Source organism: Papio anubis, chromosome 5 (genome assembly GCF_008728515.1).
Source record: "Papio anubis isolate 15944 chromosome 5, Panubis1.0, whole genome shotgun sequence".
In the NCBI taxonomy this organism is placed as follows: Eukaryota; Metazoa; Chordata; class Mammalia; order Primates; family Cercopithecidae; genus Papio; species Papio anubis.
In genome coordinates this window covers 65,264,973-65,287,251 of record NC_044980.1, presented here as the reverse complement: position 1 = coordinate 65,287,251, position 22,279 = coordinate 65,264,973, and the positions used below count along the sequence as shown (strand labels likewise).

General features: G+C 37.3%; 1 protein-coding gene across 3 annotated transcripts in view; it reads left to right on the top strand.

Annotated features, from left to right (window-relative positions):
* Positions 1-22,279, top strand: part of MRPS27 (mitochondrial ribosomal protein S27) — a 99,644-nt gene that overhangs the window by 16,945 nt on the left and 60,420 nt on the right. For 2 of the 3 annotated variants that reach the window (XM_031666210.1, XM_031666211.1), the window contains 2 exons: positions 4,810-4,880; positions 6,931-6,989. In XM_031666210.1, coding sequence (XP_031522070.1) covers positions 4,810-4,880; positions 6,931-6,989 — 130 coding nt within the window. Of the gene's footprint in view, positions 1-1,591; positions 3,146-4,809; positions 4,881-6,930; positions 6,990-22,279 lie in introns of those variants that run through there. The other variant, XM_009208592.4, reaches the window with a different exon arrangement.

Sequence of the window (22,279 nt, the reverse complement as noted above, 5' to 3'; positions counted from 1 at the left end):
ACTGTAGATCATCATATGCTCTCAAAAGGACTGCTCCCGTCAAAAGGACTGCTCCCTTGAATACTCCAAGTTTATGTTCTCATCTTGCCTTTGGCCTCTGACAGTTACATCTACCTTCTTGAAAGCTCAATCATATGTTTGGGGGGAAAATGGATATTTTGTTTTATTTTCATAGTAGGAAGAATTTTTTTAAAGATATTTAATTCATCTTATTCCAGCAATGGAATTCCTATTCAGTATCTTCTTTGAGCATAGGAGCAACATCTAGGACTTCTTCTGTATTCCCTCCCATGGTTGTTTCCAAACATAACTGATGATGTTTCATTAACTACAATCTTCTGGGGCTATTGTTTAAGTCTCTGGCGCTACCTCAAACCCAGAGAATTAGAGTCTCCCTCTGGGTGAAAAAAATCCTAGGAATCTGAAGTTTTAAAGCCCCTCAGGCAATCTGAATCCTCACCCAGGCTTGTGGGCCATTATACTCTTACTGGGAATAGTGCGGGGTTCTCAATAAAATCTTATGTATTCTGAGATCGTTAATAGTATTGGTTTCTTCAAAGGGGAAGGGCATTTTTAGTGTACATTTTATTTTCTGGACATGCTTCCACATTGTCTAGCTCTAAATTTTGTTAAATGAAGAATTCAAATTTCAGATCCATTTTCCCATATAGTCTGTTGTCCACAGCCATCAGCCACCATATGTATTCCTGAGGAGCTGAGTAGCAAGCAAAAAAGTATCTTCTTTGGCACCTCTCTTTGAACAAAACCTGGGCATCTGCTGGTCCCTCACTGAAACGTGAGGTGGGATATTGACTGTGGAAGCCCACAGTCCAGAAGCCTGTGGCGCTGGCCCTCTGCATACCGCAGCTGCCCCAGCTTTCCTGGCCGTCCCTGCTCTGTGCAGTTTTCTGCCTCATTCATCATGGCAGCGCTATACTGTGAGGTGATTGGCCACATAATATATTTAGCAGCAAACCTTTCTCTGACTTGGAATATGCAAATGTTATTCATTAGATGCTGGCTTTGCAGCTGTTACCTTTTCTGAGGCTCCAGCCAATTTCACTTGACTAAAGATTCCTTGGTGGGAAGGATTCACATGCAATCTTGAGTTACCACACTACAGAGGTGATCAGTGAAGCCACCTCATTCCAGAGTTTGGTTATACATTGTGCACAATGTGAAACCCACAAAGAAATGATGGGTTTTTCATTTTAATTAGGCCATAGATCCTGCTCTTGCTATTTTAAGTTAAATTGTAAATTTCGGGTAGAGGGAGGTAATTTCTCATATTGCCTATCATCTAAACACAAGAGCCTTCATTATGAAATGATCATAAAGATTTGCTATTATGAGAGAGACGTTTAACGTAAACGTCTACTGTAAACAAGTAGATTTAGTGCTATTAAGTTGCCTTAGTGTGAAGGGGGTTTAAGGACTTTTTTGTTTTTATTTTGTTTTAATCACTTGGCTTCAATCCTTTTAAGACAGTCATAAGAAAAGCTAATTGCTTTTATATCATATCAAGTTCTAAAGTTGTTTTCCCCCAGTAGGTACTGAGTCATTGAGATCAATCCCTCAGGGAAAAAAGAGAGGAAAAATGGTTAAATGCAGAATAGGTTTTCAACAAATGCTTATTACTTGATCATTTCTGCTTGTGTCCTTATTACCTGATAAACCAATTTCTTCCACCAGGGAGTAAACAAACCTTGGAAACCCAATTGCTTTTTTGTTTCTTCCTTTTCTTCCTTTGATTCATTTCTTTAGGTATTTACTAGGTGCCTTTTATGGAACTGTTCTAGGGACTGAGAGTGTGTATCTTAGTAATTACATGGATTTTATTTTTAGTGTGAGAGACAGAAAAAACAACACAAATTAGCATTTGTTGGTTTTTATCCTGATTGGCTGATTTATCTTTTAAAAGGCTCACTCAGACTGCTGGGTGGTGATTAGATAATAAGGGTGGGGACAAGAGTTAAAACAAGGTGGAGAGATGAGAGATATTGGCGGCTTAGCAGTGGTGGTGATGAGAAATATATACTTATATTTCAAATCTAGAGCCTATAGGATTTACTGACAAATTGGTTATAGAGTGTGAAAAGAATGGGGTCAAGGATGATGCCTACATTTTTAGACTGAGTAAACCAGCCAATATAGTGGTCATTTACTGAGATGGGAAAAGCAGATGGAGAGTGGAAGTTTGAGGAAATAAGAGAACATGTGATGTTTATATACCTATTAGACACCCAAATGGAAATATCACCTATGCAATTGGAAATGCAAGTCTGAAGTTAAAGGGAGAAGTGTGGGTAGGTATGTCCATGTGGAGCCAACCATCTATAGGTGATGGTTAAAGCTGTGGCAGAGAATGAGATCACCTAGGGACTGAGCATAGATGGTGAAGGGAAGTCTGCAGTCTACTGCTGAGTCCTAGAGGCACTCCAACATTTAGAAGTCAAGAAGAAGAGGAGATCTTGCAAAGGAAGGAGAGAAAAAAGAGAATATTTTGTGAAGGATAGAATGGTCAGCTGTATCAAATGATAGTGAGAAGTCAAGTAAGATGAGGACTGAAAATTAACCACTGGATTTTAACAATGTGGTAGTGGTTATTGGTGTCAGTGGAATGTGTTGAAGACTGGGAGCTCAGGAAGTAGTAACAGCTGTATCTGAGATGACTCTTGAGCAGTCTTGCTGTTAAGAGGAGCAGAGAAAAGGAGACATAACTGTAGGAAATATGAGGGCAAGGGAGGGCTTTTTTGTTTAACACTCTTCAACCTTTGTAACAGAATAGAGGACAGAGAATATGGGCACAGATGCTAGTAACCTGGTAGACATGATGCTCGAAGGATAAAGTTCTCTTTGGATTGCTTCTGTTTTCTCAGTTAAATGAGACACAAAATCATAGGCTGAGAGTGAGGAGAAGGGGAAAGAGGAATTGTAAATTTGAAAAGCAACGACAAGATGTGAACTAAACATTTTGGAGAGTATGCTGCCTAGGATTTCAGACATTTTCAGACTCTGAGATAAAAGTGTGATCTCAGAAATACCAAGTATTCCTATGGATATTCTGCTGAAAGGAACCAAAATAGGAATCATTCAGGCCAAAAATCATTAAGGATAACCAGAGTGCTGCTGTCATTTGTTCAGGGTAGGTATAAAAGTCACTAGATACATTTCAATTTTTTAAATGTTTTGAATAGCTGATATACATCTATAACCTGATATATAGCTAATATATTTCAAAATACAAAAGGAATAAATGTGTAAGCAATGAAGAGTCTTCTTCCCTGGATCTCATCTCATTTCTTTCTTTCTTTTTTTTGTTTTTGGAACCTATCAGGAAATACACTTGCTTGTGTGTCCTTCCAGAAATATTTTATTGATCCTCTCCCCGCCTCTCCTCGTCCCAGGTCTTTTATTTTTCTTTTATTTTTTTCTTTCATGAGCTAATTATATTGAACTTCTTTATTTCCACTTTTATTTTAGATTCAGGGAGTACATGTACAGGTTTATTGCATGGGTATATTGCATGGCACTGAGGTTTGGGGTGTAAGTGATCCCATCATCCAGGTACTAAGCATAGGTAGTTTGTCAGCCCTTGCCCCCTTCCCTCTCTCCTGCCTCTAGGAGTCCCCAGTGTCTACTGTTCCCTTTATGTCCTGTATACCTAGTGCTTACCACCCACTTGTAAGTGAGAACATGTGGTATTTGGTTTTCTGTTCCTGTGTTAATTTACTTAGGATAATGGCCTCCAGCTGCATCCACATTGCTGCATAGGACATGGTTTCATTTTTTTTTTTATGGCTGTGTAGTATTTCATGGTGTATATGTACCATATTTTCTATATCCAATTCACCATCGTTAGGTTGATTCCATGTCTTTGCTATGGTGAGTAGTGCTGCAGTGAACATTGAGTGCATATGTCTTTTTGGTAGAATATTTTATTTTCTTTTTGGTATATACCCAGCAGTGGGATTGCTGGATCAAATGGTAGTTCTGCTTTAAGTTCTTTGAGAGATCTCCAAACTGCTTTCCACAGTGGCTGAATTAATTTACCTTCCTACCAACAGTGTATAAGCATTCCCTTATCTCTGCAGCCTTACCAGCATCTGTTATTTTTTGACTCTTTAATAACAGCCATTCTGACTGGTATGAGATGGTATCTCATTGTGGTTTTTATTTGCATTTTTCTGATGATTAGTGATGTTGAGCATTTTTTCATATGTTGCTTGGCTGCTTGTATGTCTTTTGAGAAGTATCTGTTCTTGTCTTTTCCCCATTTTTTAATGGGGTATTTGGTTTTCGCTTGTTGAATTGTTTTAAGTTCCCTACAGATTCTGGGTGTTAGACCTTTGTTGGATGCGTAGTTTGTGAATATTTTCTCCCATTCTGTAGATTGTCAGTTTACCCTGTTGATGGTTTGCTTTGCTGTGCGGAAGCTCTTTAGTTTAATTAGGGTTCCACTTGTCAATTTTTTTTTGTTGCAATTGCTTTTGAGGACTTCGTCGTAAATTCTTTCTGAAGGCCGATGTCCAGAATAGCAATTCCTAGGTTTTCAAACTGATCCGTTTTTTAAAAGCTAAATACATGCTAAGAAGTTTTTTTTTAAATAATTCTCAACCCAATTAAATCATTTTTTAAATATTTTAAAGAATAAATATTCTTTTTTCCTCTTTAATTTGTATAAAAATAATTTCTAAAAAGCAAGAAAGAACGTCTCTTTTAATACTTCATGTTGGCAGCCATCTGGCAAGAATTGTAAAAAAATAGGTATCTTTAACAAGGTTTTTTTTCCTTTTTTTGTCTTCACAGCTGATCTTGCATCTTTAATGGATAAAACATTTGAGAGAAAGTTGCCTGTTAGTTCTTTAACAATATCACGGGTAAGAAAATTTTAACATATATATTTTCCAAGAAGAAGGAAGAAAGCCAGAAAGGCCCTTCATGTAGATGAGGCTGTGTAAATAAAAAATACTTTGCATAGGAAATATATTTCAAGACTATGGTATGTTTTTATAGTTACTAATAGATATTTTTATAGTGTAGTAGCAAATTTCTTTGGCTGAAATAAAAGGTAGTACATTTACCAGATTCTGATATCAGTAATCACTTTTGTTTATCTGATTTATTTTATTTTTTTCCAGGATATGATATTCTGCTGTATGATACCATCAGTTTTTTTAAGTTGATACGTCCTTCAAAGTAATGATATTTACCCGTTAGTATTGGAAGTGTTTTTGATAGCCAAGAAAGTCTGTAAAAGAATGGATATTAATGTTAAAGTTAAACTGCAGCAGAGTAATGGTTGGAAGAATAATGTTAGGTTAGGAATCAGGAATAGTAACCATTACTGAGCACCTTCTATGCCAGTTTTGAATGTATTAGTTCCTTAACATACATTATTTTTAAAATTCTCACTGCTCCCTATGCAATAAGCAGTCTATGTAAGACATCGTTTAATAACTTTTCCAAGTTCACATAGCTTGTAAGCGTGGAAAAACTGAGATTCAAACCCAGATAGCTAGGTTCTCTTCTGTTGCCTGCTTCAAATATATCTGGGCTTGTCTTTATCACAAATTCACTTTATGACACTGGGCAATGAGACCCCTCTCAATTTTCTCATTTTCAGCATGGATATGGTTGCATCTTCCTCCCAGGGAATAATGGGATGGTAAAATGAGATTTTAGCTGTGAAAACTTTTTACAGAAATTAATGGCACCATAAAATTTAAAATATTGTTAAATATGGAAGAGAGAGAGGAAATAAATTACCTTTCTTTTGAATCCTGGTCCTTTCTTTATGCCTTTTAGTTGAGACACAGTTTTACTGGTCATAAGTTACATTTAATAGACTCATAATTGGCATATTAGAGGAGAATGGAAAGGCCATTGGTTCATCCCTTACATGATAGGTAAAACTTCTGTATGCCATAATACTTGCTATTTATTTAGGTAGTACTTCAAGGTTTACAGCTTTTATGTACATTTTCTCATTGGTGCCTTATACTCTTCGGGGCCGGTGCCTTTATCCTATTTATGCAGATGGTGCAACCAAGTCCCAGAGGGGCTGTGCCATCTGTTTATGCCATACAGCAAACAATCAGAGCTGTTTCTCAAGCTCAGGTTCTGTGTTTGAACCACATTTTATATGCCCTTAATGGATTTCTAAGTCAAGTCTAGAAGTGCTAGGGATTTTTAGAAAGTCTCCCTCTTTTTACTCTCCTCTCTCTTCTATGAGGTTTTCATTATATTCACAACATGCATTGTCTTCTATGCTTTTTTTTTTCTTTTTTGCCTCCGAGTCTCTATTTTAGAATAGAATCTGTCTTTGAAATAATCCTTTTTATTTGTTTATTTGGACCATAGTTAATGAGCATACTCAGAGATTTTATGGTTTGAAAGGAGAGTTTGTTGGTAAAGGAATCATAGGTTTACTGTTGCATAGCAGAGCTTAAATCAAAGTAGGAAAAAATGGTTGCAAGACTGAATTCTCTAAATGTAGATGTTTATGTTCTGGGCAATAGTTTTTTAGCCATCAGAGTCTTCATTCTTTCAGCCATATGTTCCCGTGTTTGGAACATAAAGAAAATAGTATCAGGATTTAAAGATAAAGGAAAAAATAGGTAACTAGTTATAATCAGTGGAACACTCCTTGTTCTGAGCAAGCTTCATGTTTGGCTTTCAATCCATTTTCTGATCAAGGTTGTTCCACAAATAGAAAAAGAGAAGCCATTGTATATTCTTTGTTTGCATTAGCATAAAGGGGTTTCAAGGATGGAGCCATACCACGTGAACATTTTTCCACTAAGCATCACCATCGTTCTAATAAAACGGGTGTCCTGTGTTTTGTAAGGTCAATGTGTGATCTAGGCCCTAGGCCAAATATATGACATAATTTATATTCAACCAAAGGTTTCTTTTTTTGTCTTTTAGCTTGTAGACAACATTTCATCTCGGGAAGAGATAGATCATGCAGAGTATTACCTTTACAAGTAAGTTTTCCTTTTGATTTGGCTGTGTACTCTGTGATTTCACACCCTTTTTTACATAAAAGTTGGTATATGTTATGTATAATTTTGACACCTTCTAAGTTTATATTTTAAAGATCTTTTCATATGAGTATAGAGTTTCTGATTTTTTATAACTACATTTTTTTCCATACCGTGAATGTATCATTTAAACCAGTTCCCTTTTTATGGACCTCTAGATTATTCTCTTTTGTATTGTATACAATGTTAAAATTGATAACCTTATACGTATGTAATTTTTCACCTAATTTTCATGAGTATATGTATTTATAGTTTTAATCGCTATTGTCAAATTGCTTTCTGTTGAAGTTTTTACATTCCCACTAGCAATGTGTAAGAGATGTATATTTTTACAGCTTGGCCAATAGTTAGGTATTTTCACATTTGCATTTTTTTGCCAATCTGATCAGTGAAAGTTTATACACACACACACACACACACACACACAAGTTGAGTATCTCTTACCTAAAGTGCTTGAAACCAGAAGTGTTTAAGATTTTGGATTTTTTAAGATTTTTGAATATTTGCATTATACTTACTGTTTGAGTACCTCTAATTCGAAAATCCACAATGCTTCAATGAGCATTTCCTTTGAACATCACGTTGGTGCTCAAAAAATTGTGAATTTTGGAACTTTTCAAATTAGAGATACTCAATCTGTATGTATATTTCTTCTCTCCTTTTTTTTTTTTAACAGGTGGAATTATACCCGATATGAACTGTTATGTACCTATTTTCAATTAACACTGTTATAAAACCTTTTCTACATTACCACATTTACTTCATTCTTTCTCAGAGCTGCTGACAATTCCATTGTGAACTACTCACAAAACTCACCCGTGTGTACAAAAAGTATGTTCAGTACAGCATCATTTATGGTAGCAAAAGACTGAAACAACCTAATGCACATTGAATAAAGAACTGGTCAAACAAATATCTGTCAGAATTGTACCTTACAACTAAATTTTTATTGTGATTCCAGTTTTTAAAATCTGATTTGTGATTTGATCCAGTTCCTATGTTCCAAAAATAGACTCAGATTGAAATTTTAAATGTTTCCAGTAAGCATTGCGTTAGGGTTTCCCATTTGATCTTGCTTGTTGTGCTCAAGAGAATTTTTAGTTATTTCTGTCTAGATGCATTTTCATTTTTTGTTGTTTTTGGGGGGGGTAGTTTTTTTCTAGATGCATTTTTTAAAGCTTACTGTATTTTAGTGAAAATTTATTCATTTTTCTTTGATTTTGCTAAATAATAATGAGGCTTCTTTTTTTTCAAATTTCTGAATTGGGTAGATGCTACCACTTTTTGGGTGTTTTCTATTTAAACCTCAAGTACGCTAGATTCCGCACCTTAAAAAAACATTTATTTTAAACCTCAGATTGGCTGTAATGGTGTCCTAAGTTGAAATTCTAGGTACTAACTTAGTTGCAAGTCATCTTAGTTGTAAGTGCCCTCTTTTACTTCATTAGGATAATGAAAAATGAACCCCTTGATGAGAGCTATCCCTGCCTTCCTTTAGTGGCTCTTTGGGACTGTAGGACTGCTTTGGTAGTTATTTTTTGTCTATGGTGAAGGGTGTATTTGGGCTGGCATCTGGCCAGTTCTCATATTTTTATTTATAGCAAAATGCAGAACATAGTTTCAATTTCTAAATATAAGCTGTTTTTTTAGAACTTCATCCTGTGAGATACAGTGCCATAGTATTGGGAGAAGTATGTTCCAAATTCATAAGTACTTCTGTAGTATATCATTGATTTCAGTGACTCAGCATTTCAACAAGTATTTACTTAGCACTTATTATGTGCCCAGGCCCTGTCCTGGGTGCTGGATATCTAATGTTGAATAAGTTATTCATTCTCCAAGTATTACTGAAAAGTTGAAGTTCTGTTTTTAATATCTTCTATGATTAATTCTTCACACGTTCAGTTTTGCGTGGCCTGGGGTATAACTGAAAGTTTCGTAAGATCACTGTGTCCTATTTCCTTATAGATCATATAAAGGACTCTTGTCCGTCGTAAGTCTGAGCCACTGTTTAACTGGACATCCCATTTCTTGCTTTAATCAAAACTAATTCTTTAGCTATGATTTACCATTTATCTTAGTTCTTTCTCCTCCCTTCCATTACCAAGAAAATTGAAATTGACTCTCTTTTTATCAGCTTTTTTTTTTTTTAAGACAGAAATGTTTTTATGACTTCATGTGCTTGTATATATATGAGACTAGGTAGAACTCTACAAAGCTGCATTGATACAATAGAGATTGGCTGGGTTCTCTCGTTAGCTAAGTGCCTCACTCTTGCTTTCTAGCCTTAGAGAATATACAGAATATACTTATGCCTTAACAAAATTAAAAATTACAAGTTATAAACTCTTAGGGTTTCTCTCAAGTAATCAAAATCAGGGATGTTAATCCTGAAGACACCAAGGACTTACTACTGTGTAATATTTCTACCAGTTAGGGCTTCAATCATTATGATGCCTAACACTCCTCATGGGATGACTTTAGACATCTTGGAGTAAACTTAACAATTCGAGATCTAAGGTGAAGAAATGAAGAAGGAACGTCTGTCTTAATTTTAGATAACTCACAGCTTGCAGGCTTGGGGTTAGGATTTCTCAGTCCTTAAGCAGTACTGTCTTTAACAGTGAAGCCCACAGAAGAACTTTTGCATTGGTTCACCTCTTTCTCTGACATGGCCTGTGAACACCAGGCTCTGCTAGCAGGAGTGTAGCCGCCACATCTTCTCCTCTTCTAATGATCACATTTCCGCAATGATTATGTAAAGTCTAGAGCCAAAGAAGTTTAGAAACCTTGAATGATCAGTGAAGAGCTGATTGAGCTTCTGCCATTGCATCAGGCATGCAAGTGAACAGTTCCAAGTTCCAGCAGCTCAGGGTGCTGCTGGTACCTGCCAGCTTATTATCACCCTATCATCCCAGCAGAATATTTGAAGCTTTGAATCTCCCAAGGTACATGGGCTTAAATGTTTAGGGACTTCAACATTAAAGGGATCTTTTAAGGAGAGATAGAAAGGCTGCTGTTCAGTCAGCAGACGGGAGAACAAATTCCTAAGTACTTTTATTTGGGCCATGGTCTATTCTCTGGGACCTGGCAATCCTATGATCAACTTTCGCCTTCTGTTTATAAATAAAAAATGAAAACACCAAGGAAAGGGTGAAACTCTACCCAAACAATAATGTGAACTAAAAATGGTTAAGGCAATACCAGAAACTATATTCATTGGCCAAAACAAAAAACAAAAAAAAACTGATAATACTCATATAACAGGAAAATAAACCAAAAACCAAGAGTAAAAGTGATTAAAATAGCAACAAGGTTAAAACAAAGTAAAACAAAATAATAAAACAAGGCATACTGTTTGGCTGTGACAAATACAGAAAATGTAAATAAGATAATAAAAAATAAATACAGTAAAATGAAATAAGGATTTGAGCCAGGGACTTTATATGATATGTACAGTTTAAGCTGGGTGATTGGGAAAATAGGCATAGGTGTGCTCTTGCACAGATAATACTAGCAGGCTAAATGGTAAACCTCTTTATGAGTAGGTTTCAAGCTGTCTTCTGAGAAGCCCTGAAGCTAGTTTCTTACAGGCCCTCTAGGGCGTGGCTTGGGGGAAGAATAGGTCTGGAGAGAGGCCAGACCATGCTGCCACGGGCCATTTGCTTTTGCTTCTGTTTCTGCCAGATAAACTGTGCCTCCAGCTGCCTTATTGGAGTCTACAAAGAAAATTCAGAGAGGACTGTGAACTTGAATAAGAATAAAATCATATTTTATTTTCACTAACCTCAATAATATTTAGCATTTCTTTCACTTATGCATGTAGGCAGCAGATGACTATAATATTAACGGCATCTGTGTCTTTCTTGCCAATAAAAATCATTGATTTTTTCATATCACATTACATTTGTTACAGATATCATCAATGCTTAGAAATTATGTTAGTAATTAAATCTACCACTAGCTAGTGTTATTTCATCCATTAATAAAGCAGCACATATGTTACCATATCCCAAGGATTTCTTAATATCTTGACAATTGTATTTCAATATAATTGGTTTCTGTTGTAAAATACTAATTCTGAGATGCCTTCATCAGACTGCCAGAGGGTTCGAGACAAAAAATTCTTAGGAACCGTGCTGTGAGATCTTGTTTGAAAAATAGGTTCTTTTGCTTAGACTTATTTTTATTTCTTCTCTCGGGTTTTTTGGGTTTTAAGTACTTTGGGTCTTTGTTTTCTCTTCTTACAAAGAAGACTTTCTTAGTTTAGACCTTACCAGGTAAGACAAGCATATAATTGATAGGTTTTCTGTCTTCACAGTGAAAATTTAGATACAGCCAGTCTCCCAAGTTTCCCTACAACACCAGAAAAAAAAGGTGTGGTGAGGAGTGAGAAGATTTGGACAGGCCCTGAGATGCTGCATGTCAGACCAGTGCTGGCAGGGGGCTAGGCAGGAAGATTTCCGCTTTATCTTGGTATCACCATCACCCAGTGCTTGGTGAGGTGAGAAGCCATGCTCTTTCCCAGCGGTAGCAGCATAGGTTCTGTGACACAGAAAAGAGAGGTAAGAGAACATCTCAGCTAACAGCTGCTGACAGGAAATGTCTGCTCAGTGGGCATAAAAAGACTGCATTTATTTTTTATATTTGTTTAGAAGAATTTTTATATCCCATGTTAATTTTAAAAACAGTTGAGCAAAATACTTTCTTTCTCCGGGCAAAGGATTAATTTCTACTTCCTATCCATATGCCCTCTCGTTAATATTTGGAAGAGAAAAGGGCTCCTACCTTTGCTTTACTGTAAACTTACGCCATTCCTAAGAATTAGATTTGCATCTTTATTTTACTCATGCAGAGACTAAAACATAGAGATTGGCTGAGCACACGCAACATAGAGACTGAGTATAAGCCCCTGCCTGTCCTGAGAGGGAAACCACAAGGATCAGATGTGAGCAGTGGGGCAATGCTATAAAAACAATGCAGTGCTGTCTCAGTGCAAGGTTTTATCATTAAGGATCCCAGATGGGGCTACAATTTCTTTATAGGAAACTAAGGCAGAAGAAATTCCAGAGAGACCAGGCTTTGCTGTTCCTCTACAAGAGATCCCCTTTTGGGATCTGTCTGCCTGGGGTCAGTTATGGTGAGTGTATGTGGAGTTTTATACAATGGGAACTTTTTCCTTTATCATCTTGTAGAGAGCATCTTTCCTAGGCCACCTAGTCTGTAGTTCGGAACTTTCCCCCCGTAACCTCCAAGTCCACATGCCCAGTGTATACTGCCCAAATGCAAACAAGTGAACCTTGGGGCAGGCTCTGTGTCTCCATTTTCAGGAGATAAAACAGCATGTTGCTGGTAAAATTGTGCCTTTGGCAAAAACCATTATTTTCATGGTTATGACAAGCTTTAACCATTCTTGTGTTAGTATTTGATTACTGCATTGCTAAAATGCAAACTCAAGCCATAAGAATTTGTTCTTCCCACTTAGTGTCCTCATCTTCACTGAGGATGTTTGCAAATTGCATTTTGAAAGACCTATATAGGCCTTCGAATCATGTTGGGACTATGGTAGTTTTGAGATGCATGAAATTAGACTTGCTTCTTCTACTATCAGGGCGTCAATAATCAGAACTGATAATTTGATCTGCAACATAACAGTGATTCCTGAAGGATATGTCATAGAAATTTCTAACACATACAACATATACTCTATATTAAGAATATAATTTTTTTTTAGGCCAGGCACAGCAGCTCATGCTTGTAATCCCAGCACTTGGGGCAGACGGATTGCTTGAGCACAGGGGTTTGATACCAGCCTGGGCAACATAACAAATCTTATCTCTATAAAAAGATACAAAAAATTAGCTGGGTGTGGTGGTGCACACCCATACTCCCAACTACCTGGGAGAATGAGGCAGGCAGATCACCTGAGCTTCGGAGGTCGAGGCTGCAGTGAACTGAGATCACACCACTGTACTCCAGCCTGAGTGACAGAGTGAAACCTCTGTCTCAAAAAAAAAAAAAAAAGGATATAGCATTCTTTTAAAGCAGCCCTTTGGTTTTTAGCAAACAGGTAGGGAATGCTGAATTGTTATACAATAAGAAAAGATTGTTGCAAAGCTTTGGGGAAGGTGAGTTTTTCTCGGAATACAGCTCTTAATGTTGCTATGGAGAGTGGCATGCCACCCAGTAAGAAAGGAAGTTCAGGTTGCATGGCAAGCTGTGTACTGCCAACACATTCATCCATGCTGTACGTGGGTCTCGAGTATCTTTCACTATTTGCTTAGCCGACCTGGCAGATACCAGGTATCCTTAGTTGGAGATGGATAGCAGGTCAGGAACAGCTGGGGCAAGGCAGATGGCAGCCTGCATGTCTCCAGGTCCTGAGTTGGCAGCCATCCTAAAAAGGAAGGACCGAAATAGCTTCATTTTTCATGAAGCCAAAAATACCCAGTGGTTCCTTGGAAGGCTATAGCACCACCCCAGGCCTATGTTGTAAAAATCCATTTCTGCCTGTGGGAAAAGGGGAAGATGGGAGTTTATTAAGAGGGATTATTAAGAGGGAACAGCATGCATTCGTTTATGCAGCAGTGATTTTCCTTTGAGGGCATAGAGACTGTTTGTGTTTCACAGCAATAAAAAGTAATCTTAAATTTTTCTGTTAGCATATTGCCAGGTTGCATTATGACTGAACATTATTAAGAAAAGAGTAAGAACCCAAGAGGAGAGAAATGAGTGTAACAGCATTTTTAGTAACACTTCTATACTTTAATATTGCCTAGTTCTTTATTTAGTTCTTATTTGCTGATCCTTACCACAGGCCTGGGAGAGTGCTTGTTATTGTTAATAGCTCTGTATTGGAAAATAGCAGATCATTGGTCATAGTGCATGCCTTGCGAGAGATCATGGGAGCTTTGTGATAAGGATTAGAATTCTTGGCTTCCACGGCTGGGCATGGTGGCTCATGCCTGTAATCCCAGCACTTTGGGAGGCTGAGGCAGGCAGATCACTAGGTCAGGAGATCGAGACCATTCTGGCTAACACTTTCAGTGAAACCCCGTCTTTACTAAAAATACAAAAACAAAATTAGCCTGGCGTGGTGGCAGGCGCCTGTAGGACCCAGCTACATGGGAGGCTGAGGTGGGAGGATGGCGTGAACCTGGGAGGCGGAGCTTGCAGTGAGCCGAGATCACGCCACTGCACTCCAGCCTGGACAACAGAGCGAGGCTCCATCTCAAAAAAAAAGAATTCTTGGCCTCACTGCTTCAGACTCTACTTCTCTTCCCACTGGTCTTGTTATTTCATCTAGAGCCGCATCATAGGAGGAGTGAACCTTCAAGGTATTTTTTTGGCTTTGGCTTAAGCATTCCACCTAGCTTTCCCGGAATGATCTTATACCTTAGATGGTTATTCCATTTTATTCCTCTGGTGCACTGACTATGTACCTCTGCAGGCTCCAGTCCTGAGTCCCTAGGAGTATGTGCTGCTGCATACATCCATGCACAAGTATCTGTAGAGATACATGCTTTCATTTCTGTGGGGTAAATATCTAGGGGTAGAGTGATTGGAGCATATGGTAAGTATATGGTTAACTTTTTAAGAAACTACCAAATTGTTTTCTGAAGTGATTATATCATTTTATAGTCCCAAGAGCAGTTCCACTTCCTCCACATTTTTGCCAATACATTTAGCCATACCAACATGTGTTTAGTGGTATCTTACTGTGGCTTTAATTATTTGCCCAATAAGTAATGATACTTCCTTTGATAAAGTGTTTGAATCTTTTGTCCATTTTAAAAATTGAATTGTTTCTACTCTTCTTGGGTTTTCAGAATTCTTTTTCTTATAGTTTTATCTTTTCATTCCCTTAACAGTGTTTTTGAAACACTGTTTTGTTTTTTGTTTGTTTGTTTTTTATTGAGATGGAGTCTCTGTCACCCAGGCTGGAGTGCAGTGGCATGATCTTGGCTCACTGCAGCCTCCACCTCCCGTGTTCAAGCAATTCTTCTGCCTCAGCCTCCCAAGTAGCTGGGATTATAGGCACCTGCCACCACGCCCAGCTAATTTTTGTGTTTTTGTAGAGATAGGGTTTCATCATGTTGGCAAGGCCGGTCTCGAACTTCTGACCTCAGGTGATCCACCCACCTTGGCCTCCCAAAGTGCTGGGATTACAGGCATGAGCTACCATTCCCAACCTGTTTTTATTTTTTATGTAAGTCCAATTTATCAACATTTTTTTTTTGTTAATGGATTGTGCTTTTGGTGTTCTCTAAAGTAAGGGTCACCAACCCTTTTGGCACCAGGGACTGGTTTTGTGGAAGACAGTTTTTCCACAGCTGGGGGTTGGTGTTGGGGATGGTTTGGGGATGAAACTGTTCCATCTCAGATCATCAGGCATTAGTTAGATTCTCATAAGGAGCATGCAACCTAGATCCCTTGCAAAGGGAGAGTTCCTGCTCCTATGAGAATCTGATAGCACCACTGATCTGACAGGAGGTGGAGCTCAGTCGGTAATGCTCACTCACCCACTGCTCACCTCCTGCTGTGCGGCCCAGTTCCTAACACTGGTACCAATCCACAGCCTGGGGGTTGGGGACCCCCTATCTAAGGAATCTGCTTAACCCAGCACCATACTGATTCTTCTTCTAGGTTTTGTTTTAGAAGTTTTATAGTTTTAAGTTTTATAATTAGGTCTGTGATCGGCTTTATTTTGGTGTCACCATCACCCAGTGCTTGGTGAGGTGAGAAGACATACTATTTCCCAGCAGTAGCAGCAAAGGTTCTGTGACACAGAAAAGAGAGGTAAGAGGACAGCTCAGCTAACAGCAGCTGACAGGAAAGGTCTGTTCAGTGGGCATAAAAAGACTGCATTTATTTTTTATATTTGTTTAAAAGAATTTTTATATCCCATGTTAATTTTTAAAACAGTTGAGCAAAATACGTTCTTTCCCTACAGATTTATGATTTTGAATTTTTTGTGTGTGTATGTTATAAGGTAAAGATCAAAGTTAATTTTTGGGCATAAGAATGCCTAATTGTGTCAACACCACTTGTTGAAAAGGCTATTTTTAAATTGCCTTTGTACCTTTGTTGGTAATCAGTTTATATTTGTGTGAGTCTATTTCTGGACTTCTTTGTTCCATTGATCTCTGTTCTGTTATCTATTTTAATGCCAATACTACTCTGTCTTGATGAGTGTAGTTTTAAAATAAGTCTTAAAATTAAATAGTGTAAGCCCTTCAGCTTTTGTGTGTTCTTTTTCAAAATTATTTTGGCTAATGTAGGTCCTTTCCATTCCATATCAATTTTAGAATCACCTCTTGTATATGTGTGTGTGTATACACACATACATATTTAGGTATATACACACACTCACATGCATTATTAATGTAGAGAAATTAGGAACAATATCAATTCAAGAAATATGTATTGAATGTATAGTATATATTTAGAAACTAACAAAGAAGATTATAAGGAATATTAGGGAAGAGACTGATTTTGCAAAAGTCATTCTTTTTCTATTGCGGGCAAATTTAAACTGCCCTAACAGGATTTGAGATGAAAATAAATGAGAACAGATTCATGTCTGTAAGACAAATGATTTTCAGCTGTTTATAAGGGACATTCTAAAGCCAGTAGAGGCTTTAAGAGTATTTTTTAATGCACTAAAACTGTGGTATATTCAAAGGAAGGATATTATATAATCCCAGCAATTAAAAAAAATTACAACCAGGTGCAGTGGCTCATGCCTGTAATCTCAACACTCTGGGATACTGAGGTGGAAAGATCCCTCGAGGTCAGGAGTTTGAGATCAGCCTGACCAACATAGTGAAACTCCATTTCTACAGAAACATTTTTAAAGATTAGCTAGGCATGGTGGCGTGTGCCTGTAGTCCTAGCAACTCAGAAAGCTAAGGCTGGGCCTTGTTGTCCTAGCTACTTAGGAAGCTGAGCCCAGAAATTCAAGGCTACAGTGAGCTATGATCAAGCCACTGCACTCCAGCCTGAGTACTAGAGCAAGACCCTGTCCCACCCGCCGCCCAAAAAAAAATTATTAGATGGTTGAAGATCATTAGATATGTGAAACAATTCAAAATCAACACAAATCCAGGATATGATAAGTAGATAAATGTGCTGAATTTATGTAATAAAATGTAAGTTTTAGAAAAAACATGTTTGGAGCAGGCTAGAAAAAGGATTGATGTTATCTGCAAACATTCATAAAAGAGGTAGAACTTAAGATAGCCTTGAAGGTTAGATGAGTAGAGGAAACAAGAACAAGTGTTCAAGATGGAACAAACCGTACAGCTGGAGTTAGAAGGAAGGAGTGAGAACTGGCTTTATGGAAACTGCCTTAACCAGAGAGATTAGGGTTTGTTGGGGAGTAATGAGAAATAAAGAAGGCAGATCAGAGAGAGAATAGAATGTTGGCAGGAGAGAAGGGAGAGTTCAAAATCTGTCATTATCATACATTGCTAGTGGATATATAAATTGGTACAACTTGTATGGAGAGAACTTTGGCAGCATCTGTCAAAATTACAAGTACAATACCCTCTGGCTCAATAATTCCACCTCTAGGAATTTAACCTCCTGATATACTCTTATTCATGCCAAAAATGTCCATTGCAAAAAGTAAAAGATTATGTCCATCAATAGAAGCCTGTTTAAATTATGCTACAGCCATACAGTGTAATACTGTGCAGCGATTGAAAAGAATGAGGAAGCTTTATTTGTATTTCCTATTGAATAAATTGTGAAATGTATTGAGTGAAAAAAATAAGAGTAGGACTTAGTGTGTGATGTAGCCACTGTGGTTTATGTGTAATATGTATACATGTGCTTTGATGCTTATGTGTACATGTGTATGTGTGTGCATGAGATGTCTCTGGAATGATACCCACAAAAACTGGTAACATTGGTTTCTTTTGGGGAAGAAATCTAGATGACTTCTCATTGAATTGTCTCTTGTAACTTTTGAATTTTATATCATGGGTATATATTACTTATTCAAAAAATACATGTTTTTCGTTTCTTCCCCTCCCTTCCCTCCCCGCTTCTCTTTTTCCATATCATGCACACACACACACTTACAAGGAAATTAACCAAATTTTTTTTTTCTTTTTTTCTTTTTTTTTTTAATTTAAAGACAGGATCTCACTGTGTTGCCCAGGCTGGCATGCAATGGCAGGATCTTAGCTCGCTGTAGCCTCAACTTCCCAGGCTCAGGCAATTGTCCTACCTCAGCCTCCCAGGTAACTAGGACTTCGGTGTATGCCACCATGCCTGGCCTTTTTTTTTTTTTTATTTTAAGAGATGGGGTCTCGCCATGCTGCCCAGGCTGGTCTTGAACTCCTGGACTCAAGCAGTCCACCTGCCTCAGCCTCCTAAAGTGCTGGGATTATAGGCATGAGCCACCACACCTGGCCTGAAAAATATTTTTTAAAAGATCCTCAAGATAGCCATCTGCAGATTCTTAAGAAGTATGTATCACAATAAAGTATTTCAGAAAGATTAATAACAGGGTAAATTTTTTATTAAAATAGGTAAATTTTATAGGGAAATTATGCATATAGAGGAAAAAGACCTGTCCTATGGTAGTTGACAGTGGAAATAAAGAGAGAAATGTACATAGCAGGGGGAAAAAATGGATCAGCAGGATTAATGGCAGGTTGAATGTAGAGACAGAAAACAAGGAGTGTCAAAAATGAACTGAAAATTGAACCTCAGTGGGGAAGTGGCTTGTACATGATAGAAGTATTGAATTGGAAGCAGATTTAGAAGGCAGCAAGAGGGTGAGTTTTTCTTTTGCCTTTTCTTTGTACATACACATGTTTCTTTCTAAGCTTGCTGGATCGTATTTTGCCTACTGACTATACTTGGACTGTTTGACAGGAACTGGCCACAGACCTTTAGAGAAAGAACAGTTGCCAAAATATACCCATTGGGTCTTCCTGGTGTATTGGCACTAGTTGGAAAATTTTGGACCAGATGACTTCTGATGTCATGCCAACTTTTGGAATCTGAAATTGCAACCTGGATAGACTAAATAATTCCCTTGGAGCCATGTGACAAGTCTAAGCTCCAGCTGTGGATGGGGCTTGACTTCACGTTCAGAGGCTCATCAGCTAGCCCAGTGTATCTCTTTGTGTCAGTTCTTTTTCCTAAGCAGTTTCAGTAATATACCAAAAGATATAGACTCAATGAATATTTTAAAACCTCATAACAGTGTGACATAGAATTAATTAAACCTAGAAAAAAAAACTAACATGAAAAGAAATTCAATAATGAAAATGTATTATCTTGTGGGGGAGGTTCTCAAAAGACCCCGAAGGAATTAGGATGAAAGGAAAGAGGTGACTGGAGTCTTAGGACCAGTTTAGTCCCCACTTTAATCTGTAGCTTCGAACTAGTTAGTGAACTCTCTGGACATCAGCTTTCTAGATGAGCAGATCATCTTGGATGCCTCCCAAGGCACTTTCCATAGCTAAAACATAATGTTTCTTAATGTCACTGATAAGATTTTGTCACCAGACGCCTCAGACTTTGAAAGCATGAAGCTCTCGCTTTTTTAGTTTTTCACGCAGAATTTTATTCACTTTAAACAGTAAAATTGAACTTCCAGCCACCTTAACCATGAATATCAAGAGAAAAACTAATATGATGTAAAAGTAAACAACAGAAAGGGTAGAGGATCTCTTATTCTCTTCTGGATTTAGGTGACAGACTTCATTTACTGTCTTATTTGTGAATATATTTAGTAAATTTTGTCATATGAGAAGTTGGGTATCCACTCTCATTTATCCTCTAGCTAACTAATTTTTATACCATATGTACTTGCCTTTTTCCTGCAAGGCCCACAAACCACATGTTTTTGATGCCTTGTATATACATGAGATTTAAAAGGAGAAGGCTAAAGTAAATCTGTTCTAATAGCTGCAGAACCATTTGTAAATTAAACCTTAAACTCCTAAAATTTCATATAAGAATATGTATCCAAGTTGGCTTTTATTGAAAAATGTTTCTCCTGGCTATTTTTGTAATTGTAAAGTCAAATCAGGGTACCAGGAATTACAGCTATAGGGCAATGAGAAAGGCATAATTAAAATATAGTCTTGTATTTATTATATAAACCCTACTTCAGTAGGGTTTTAAGTGTAAGACAGTTTGATTTGAAGATAATTAAGAGATCTTTTCAGAAACTGGTACAATATTTAAGGGAGAGCTGAGTAGATAAACAGAAGCTTCAAGGAGAGATTTATGGGAACAGAAGTTTCAGTTGATTGCATCATGGTTTTTGAGGCCAAAGGCAAATAAATTCCTGAGTATTTCCAGATGCTGTGTGTCTAGGCAAGAGGACATCTGAGGAGCTAGAAGTATTCGATGTGAATTCTTTTTAGGGATCTAGGCTGCTTTCATTTTCATGACAGATTTCCAGGTATGTTTGTTTTGAACAGCAGATTTTACATTTTGAGGTCTATTTTGTTTTTTTAATAGCAATGCTGATTTTAAGACAAATAGTATCACCATTTTATACCTAGTAATAGGCAGAGCTGGGACTTAAAACTAAATCTTCCAACACCAGATCATTACAGCACATGAACAGTATATTCATTATGCACTGACTGTTACATAGTTCAGTGGTGGACACTACCAAGAGGTGAAACTCAATCATTAGTCTTCACTAGTAAAAATCTTGGCAGAGTTTTGATAAGTCAAACACTGAAATTATTTATTGTTCAAGTGAGAACTTTGTGCGTCTCATACATACAGATTAGTATAGTCCTCCATTTGCTGAATAATAGCAGGTAATAACAGACTTAGATACTTACACAGTGCTTTCAGACTCCAGCCGGAATGGACAACTATTCTCTGAATGTGCCTTCTACTTTCATATCTTGCCTATGCTCTTCTCTCCCCACTACCTCTTTCTAACAGAATACAACCTGTGTTTTAAGGCCTGTCCCAAATTCTGCCACACTCATAAACTTACCCTGATTTTCACGGTTGAATGTGATCTCTCTGACCCGTCTATAAAATTTTGTTTTTCCTATTCAGGGGTGCTTACTGATTTTATTTTGTCTTTTGTCTAATCAAAAATACATATTTCTTTCTCTTTACTTGAGATACGGTGTAGTATAGTAGATAAGAGTATATACTTGAGCCAAAGTGCCTGAATTTGAAGGTCGAATGTGCCATCCATTTCCTCCCTCATAAAATGAGTGTTAAAATAGTGTCTGTGTTTTAGGGTATTTATGAGACTCCAAGAAATTGATACATTATAATGCCCTCAGAACAGTCTTGGGACTAAGAAGGTCAGTGCTCAATAAAATTTAGCTTTATGTTGACTATACTAGATTGTACATCGTGAGAAGCAAGGAGTATTTATTTCCTATATTTCTCTCTTAAGGGAAAATGTATTTGATTTCCAGTTTAGGTTTCTAAGACCTTATTCCCTAACCATCCACACCACCCCCACCCCAAGGGCATCAAGGTGTAAGGGCCATCAAGACTCAGGAATGTGGAGAAGTAGATGCTTAGGAACACTAGTAGTTCAACACACATTTAGAAAGCATATCACATTTTGGGGGAAGCTTTCTGACCCTAAAAGACAACTAATCAAGGCTGTCATGTATGTACCTATGTTGCTAAGCTTACCGCCACAAACCAGAAGGGGGCAGCAGAAAGTCATCTGCTTACTATCTGTGAAGAAGTGAGAAGCCTCAAGAAAGTGATTCTCAGTTAGGAAAAAACTGCACCATAACTGATCTCTGATAACGTGTTATTGAATCAATAATCAAGATACAGATTAGACACAAAGAGAGAGGTCTGTTCTGTGGGCTGGGAGCATGTAAGCAGTTGAAATAGAAATTGAGGAACTGCTTCCAGAGATTTTAGTTTTGATATCTGGAGTGCACAAGAGCAGCTCAGAATGGCTAAAGTTTTTTAATGTTGTCAGCATTCCCCACTTTTATTTTATTGGTTTTTGTAGAAGCTGTACAAGAGTTTCTATTTGTATAGCTGATTCTTATATAGAAAACGGGGCTGCTGTGGCCTTACAGGTTAGAATGGAATATACAATTTTTTTCATATTTTTACAATCATTTCTTGTTTATGGAAAAAATAATTACATATTCTTTTTAAAAAAATACTTATAAAGGAAAAATCACTTGTTTTTAGTATGTTTCTTGTCAGTCTTTTAAGTATATCTTTCCATTTTTTTGTTTTAAACTATTAAA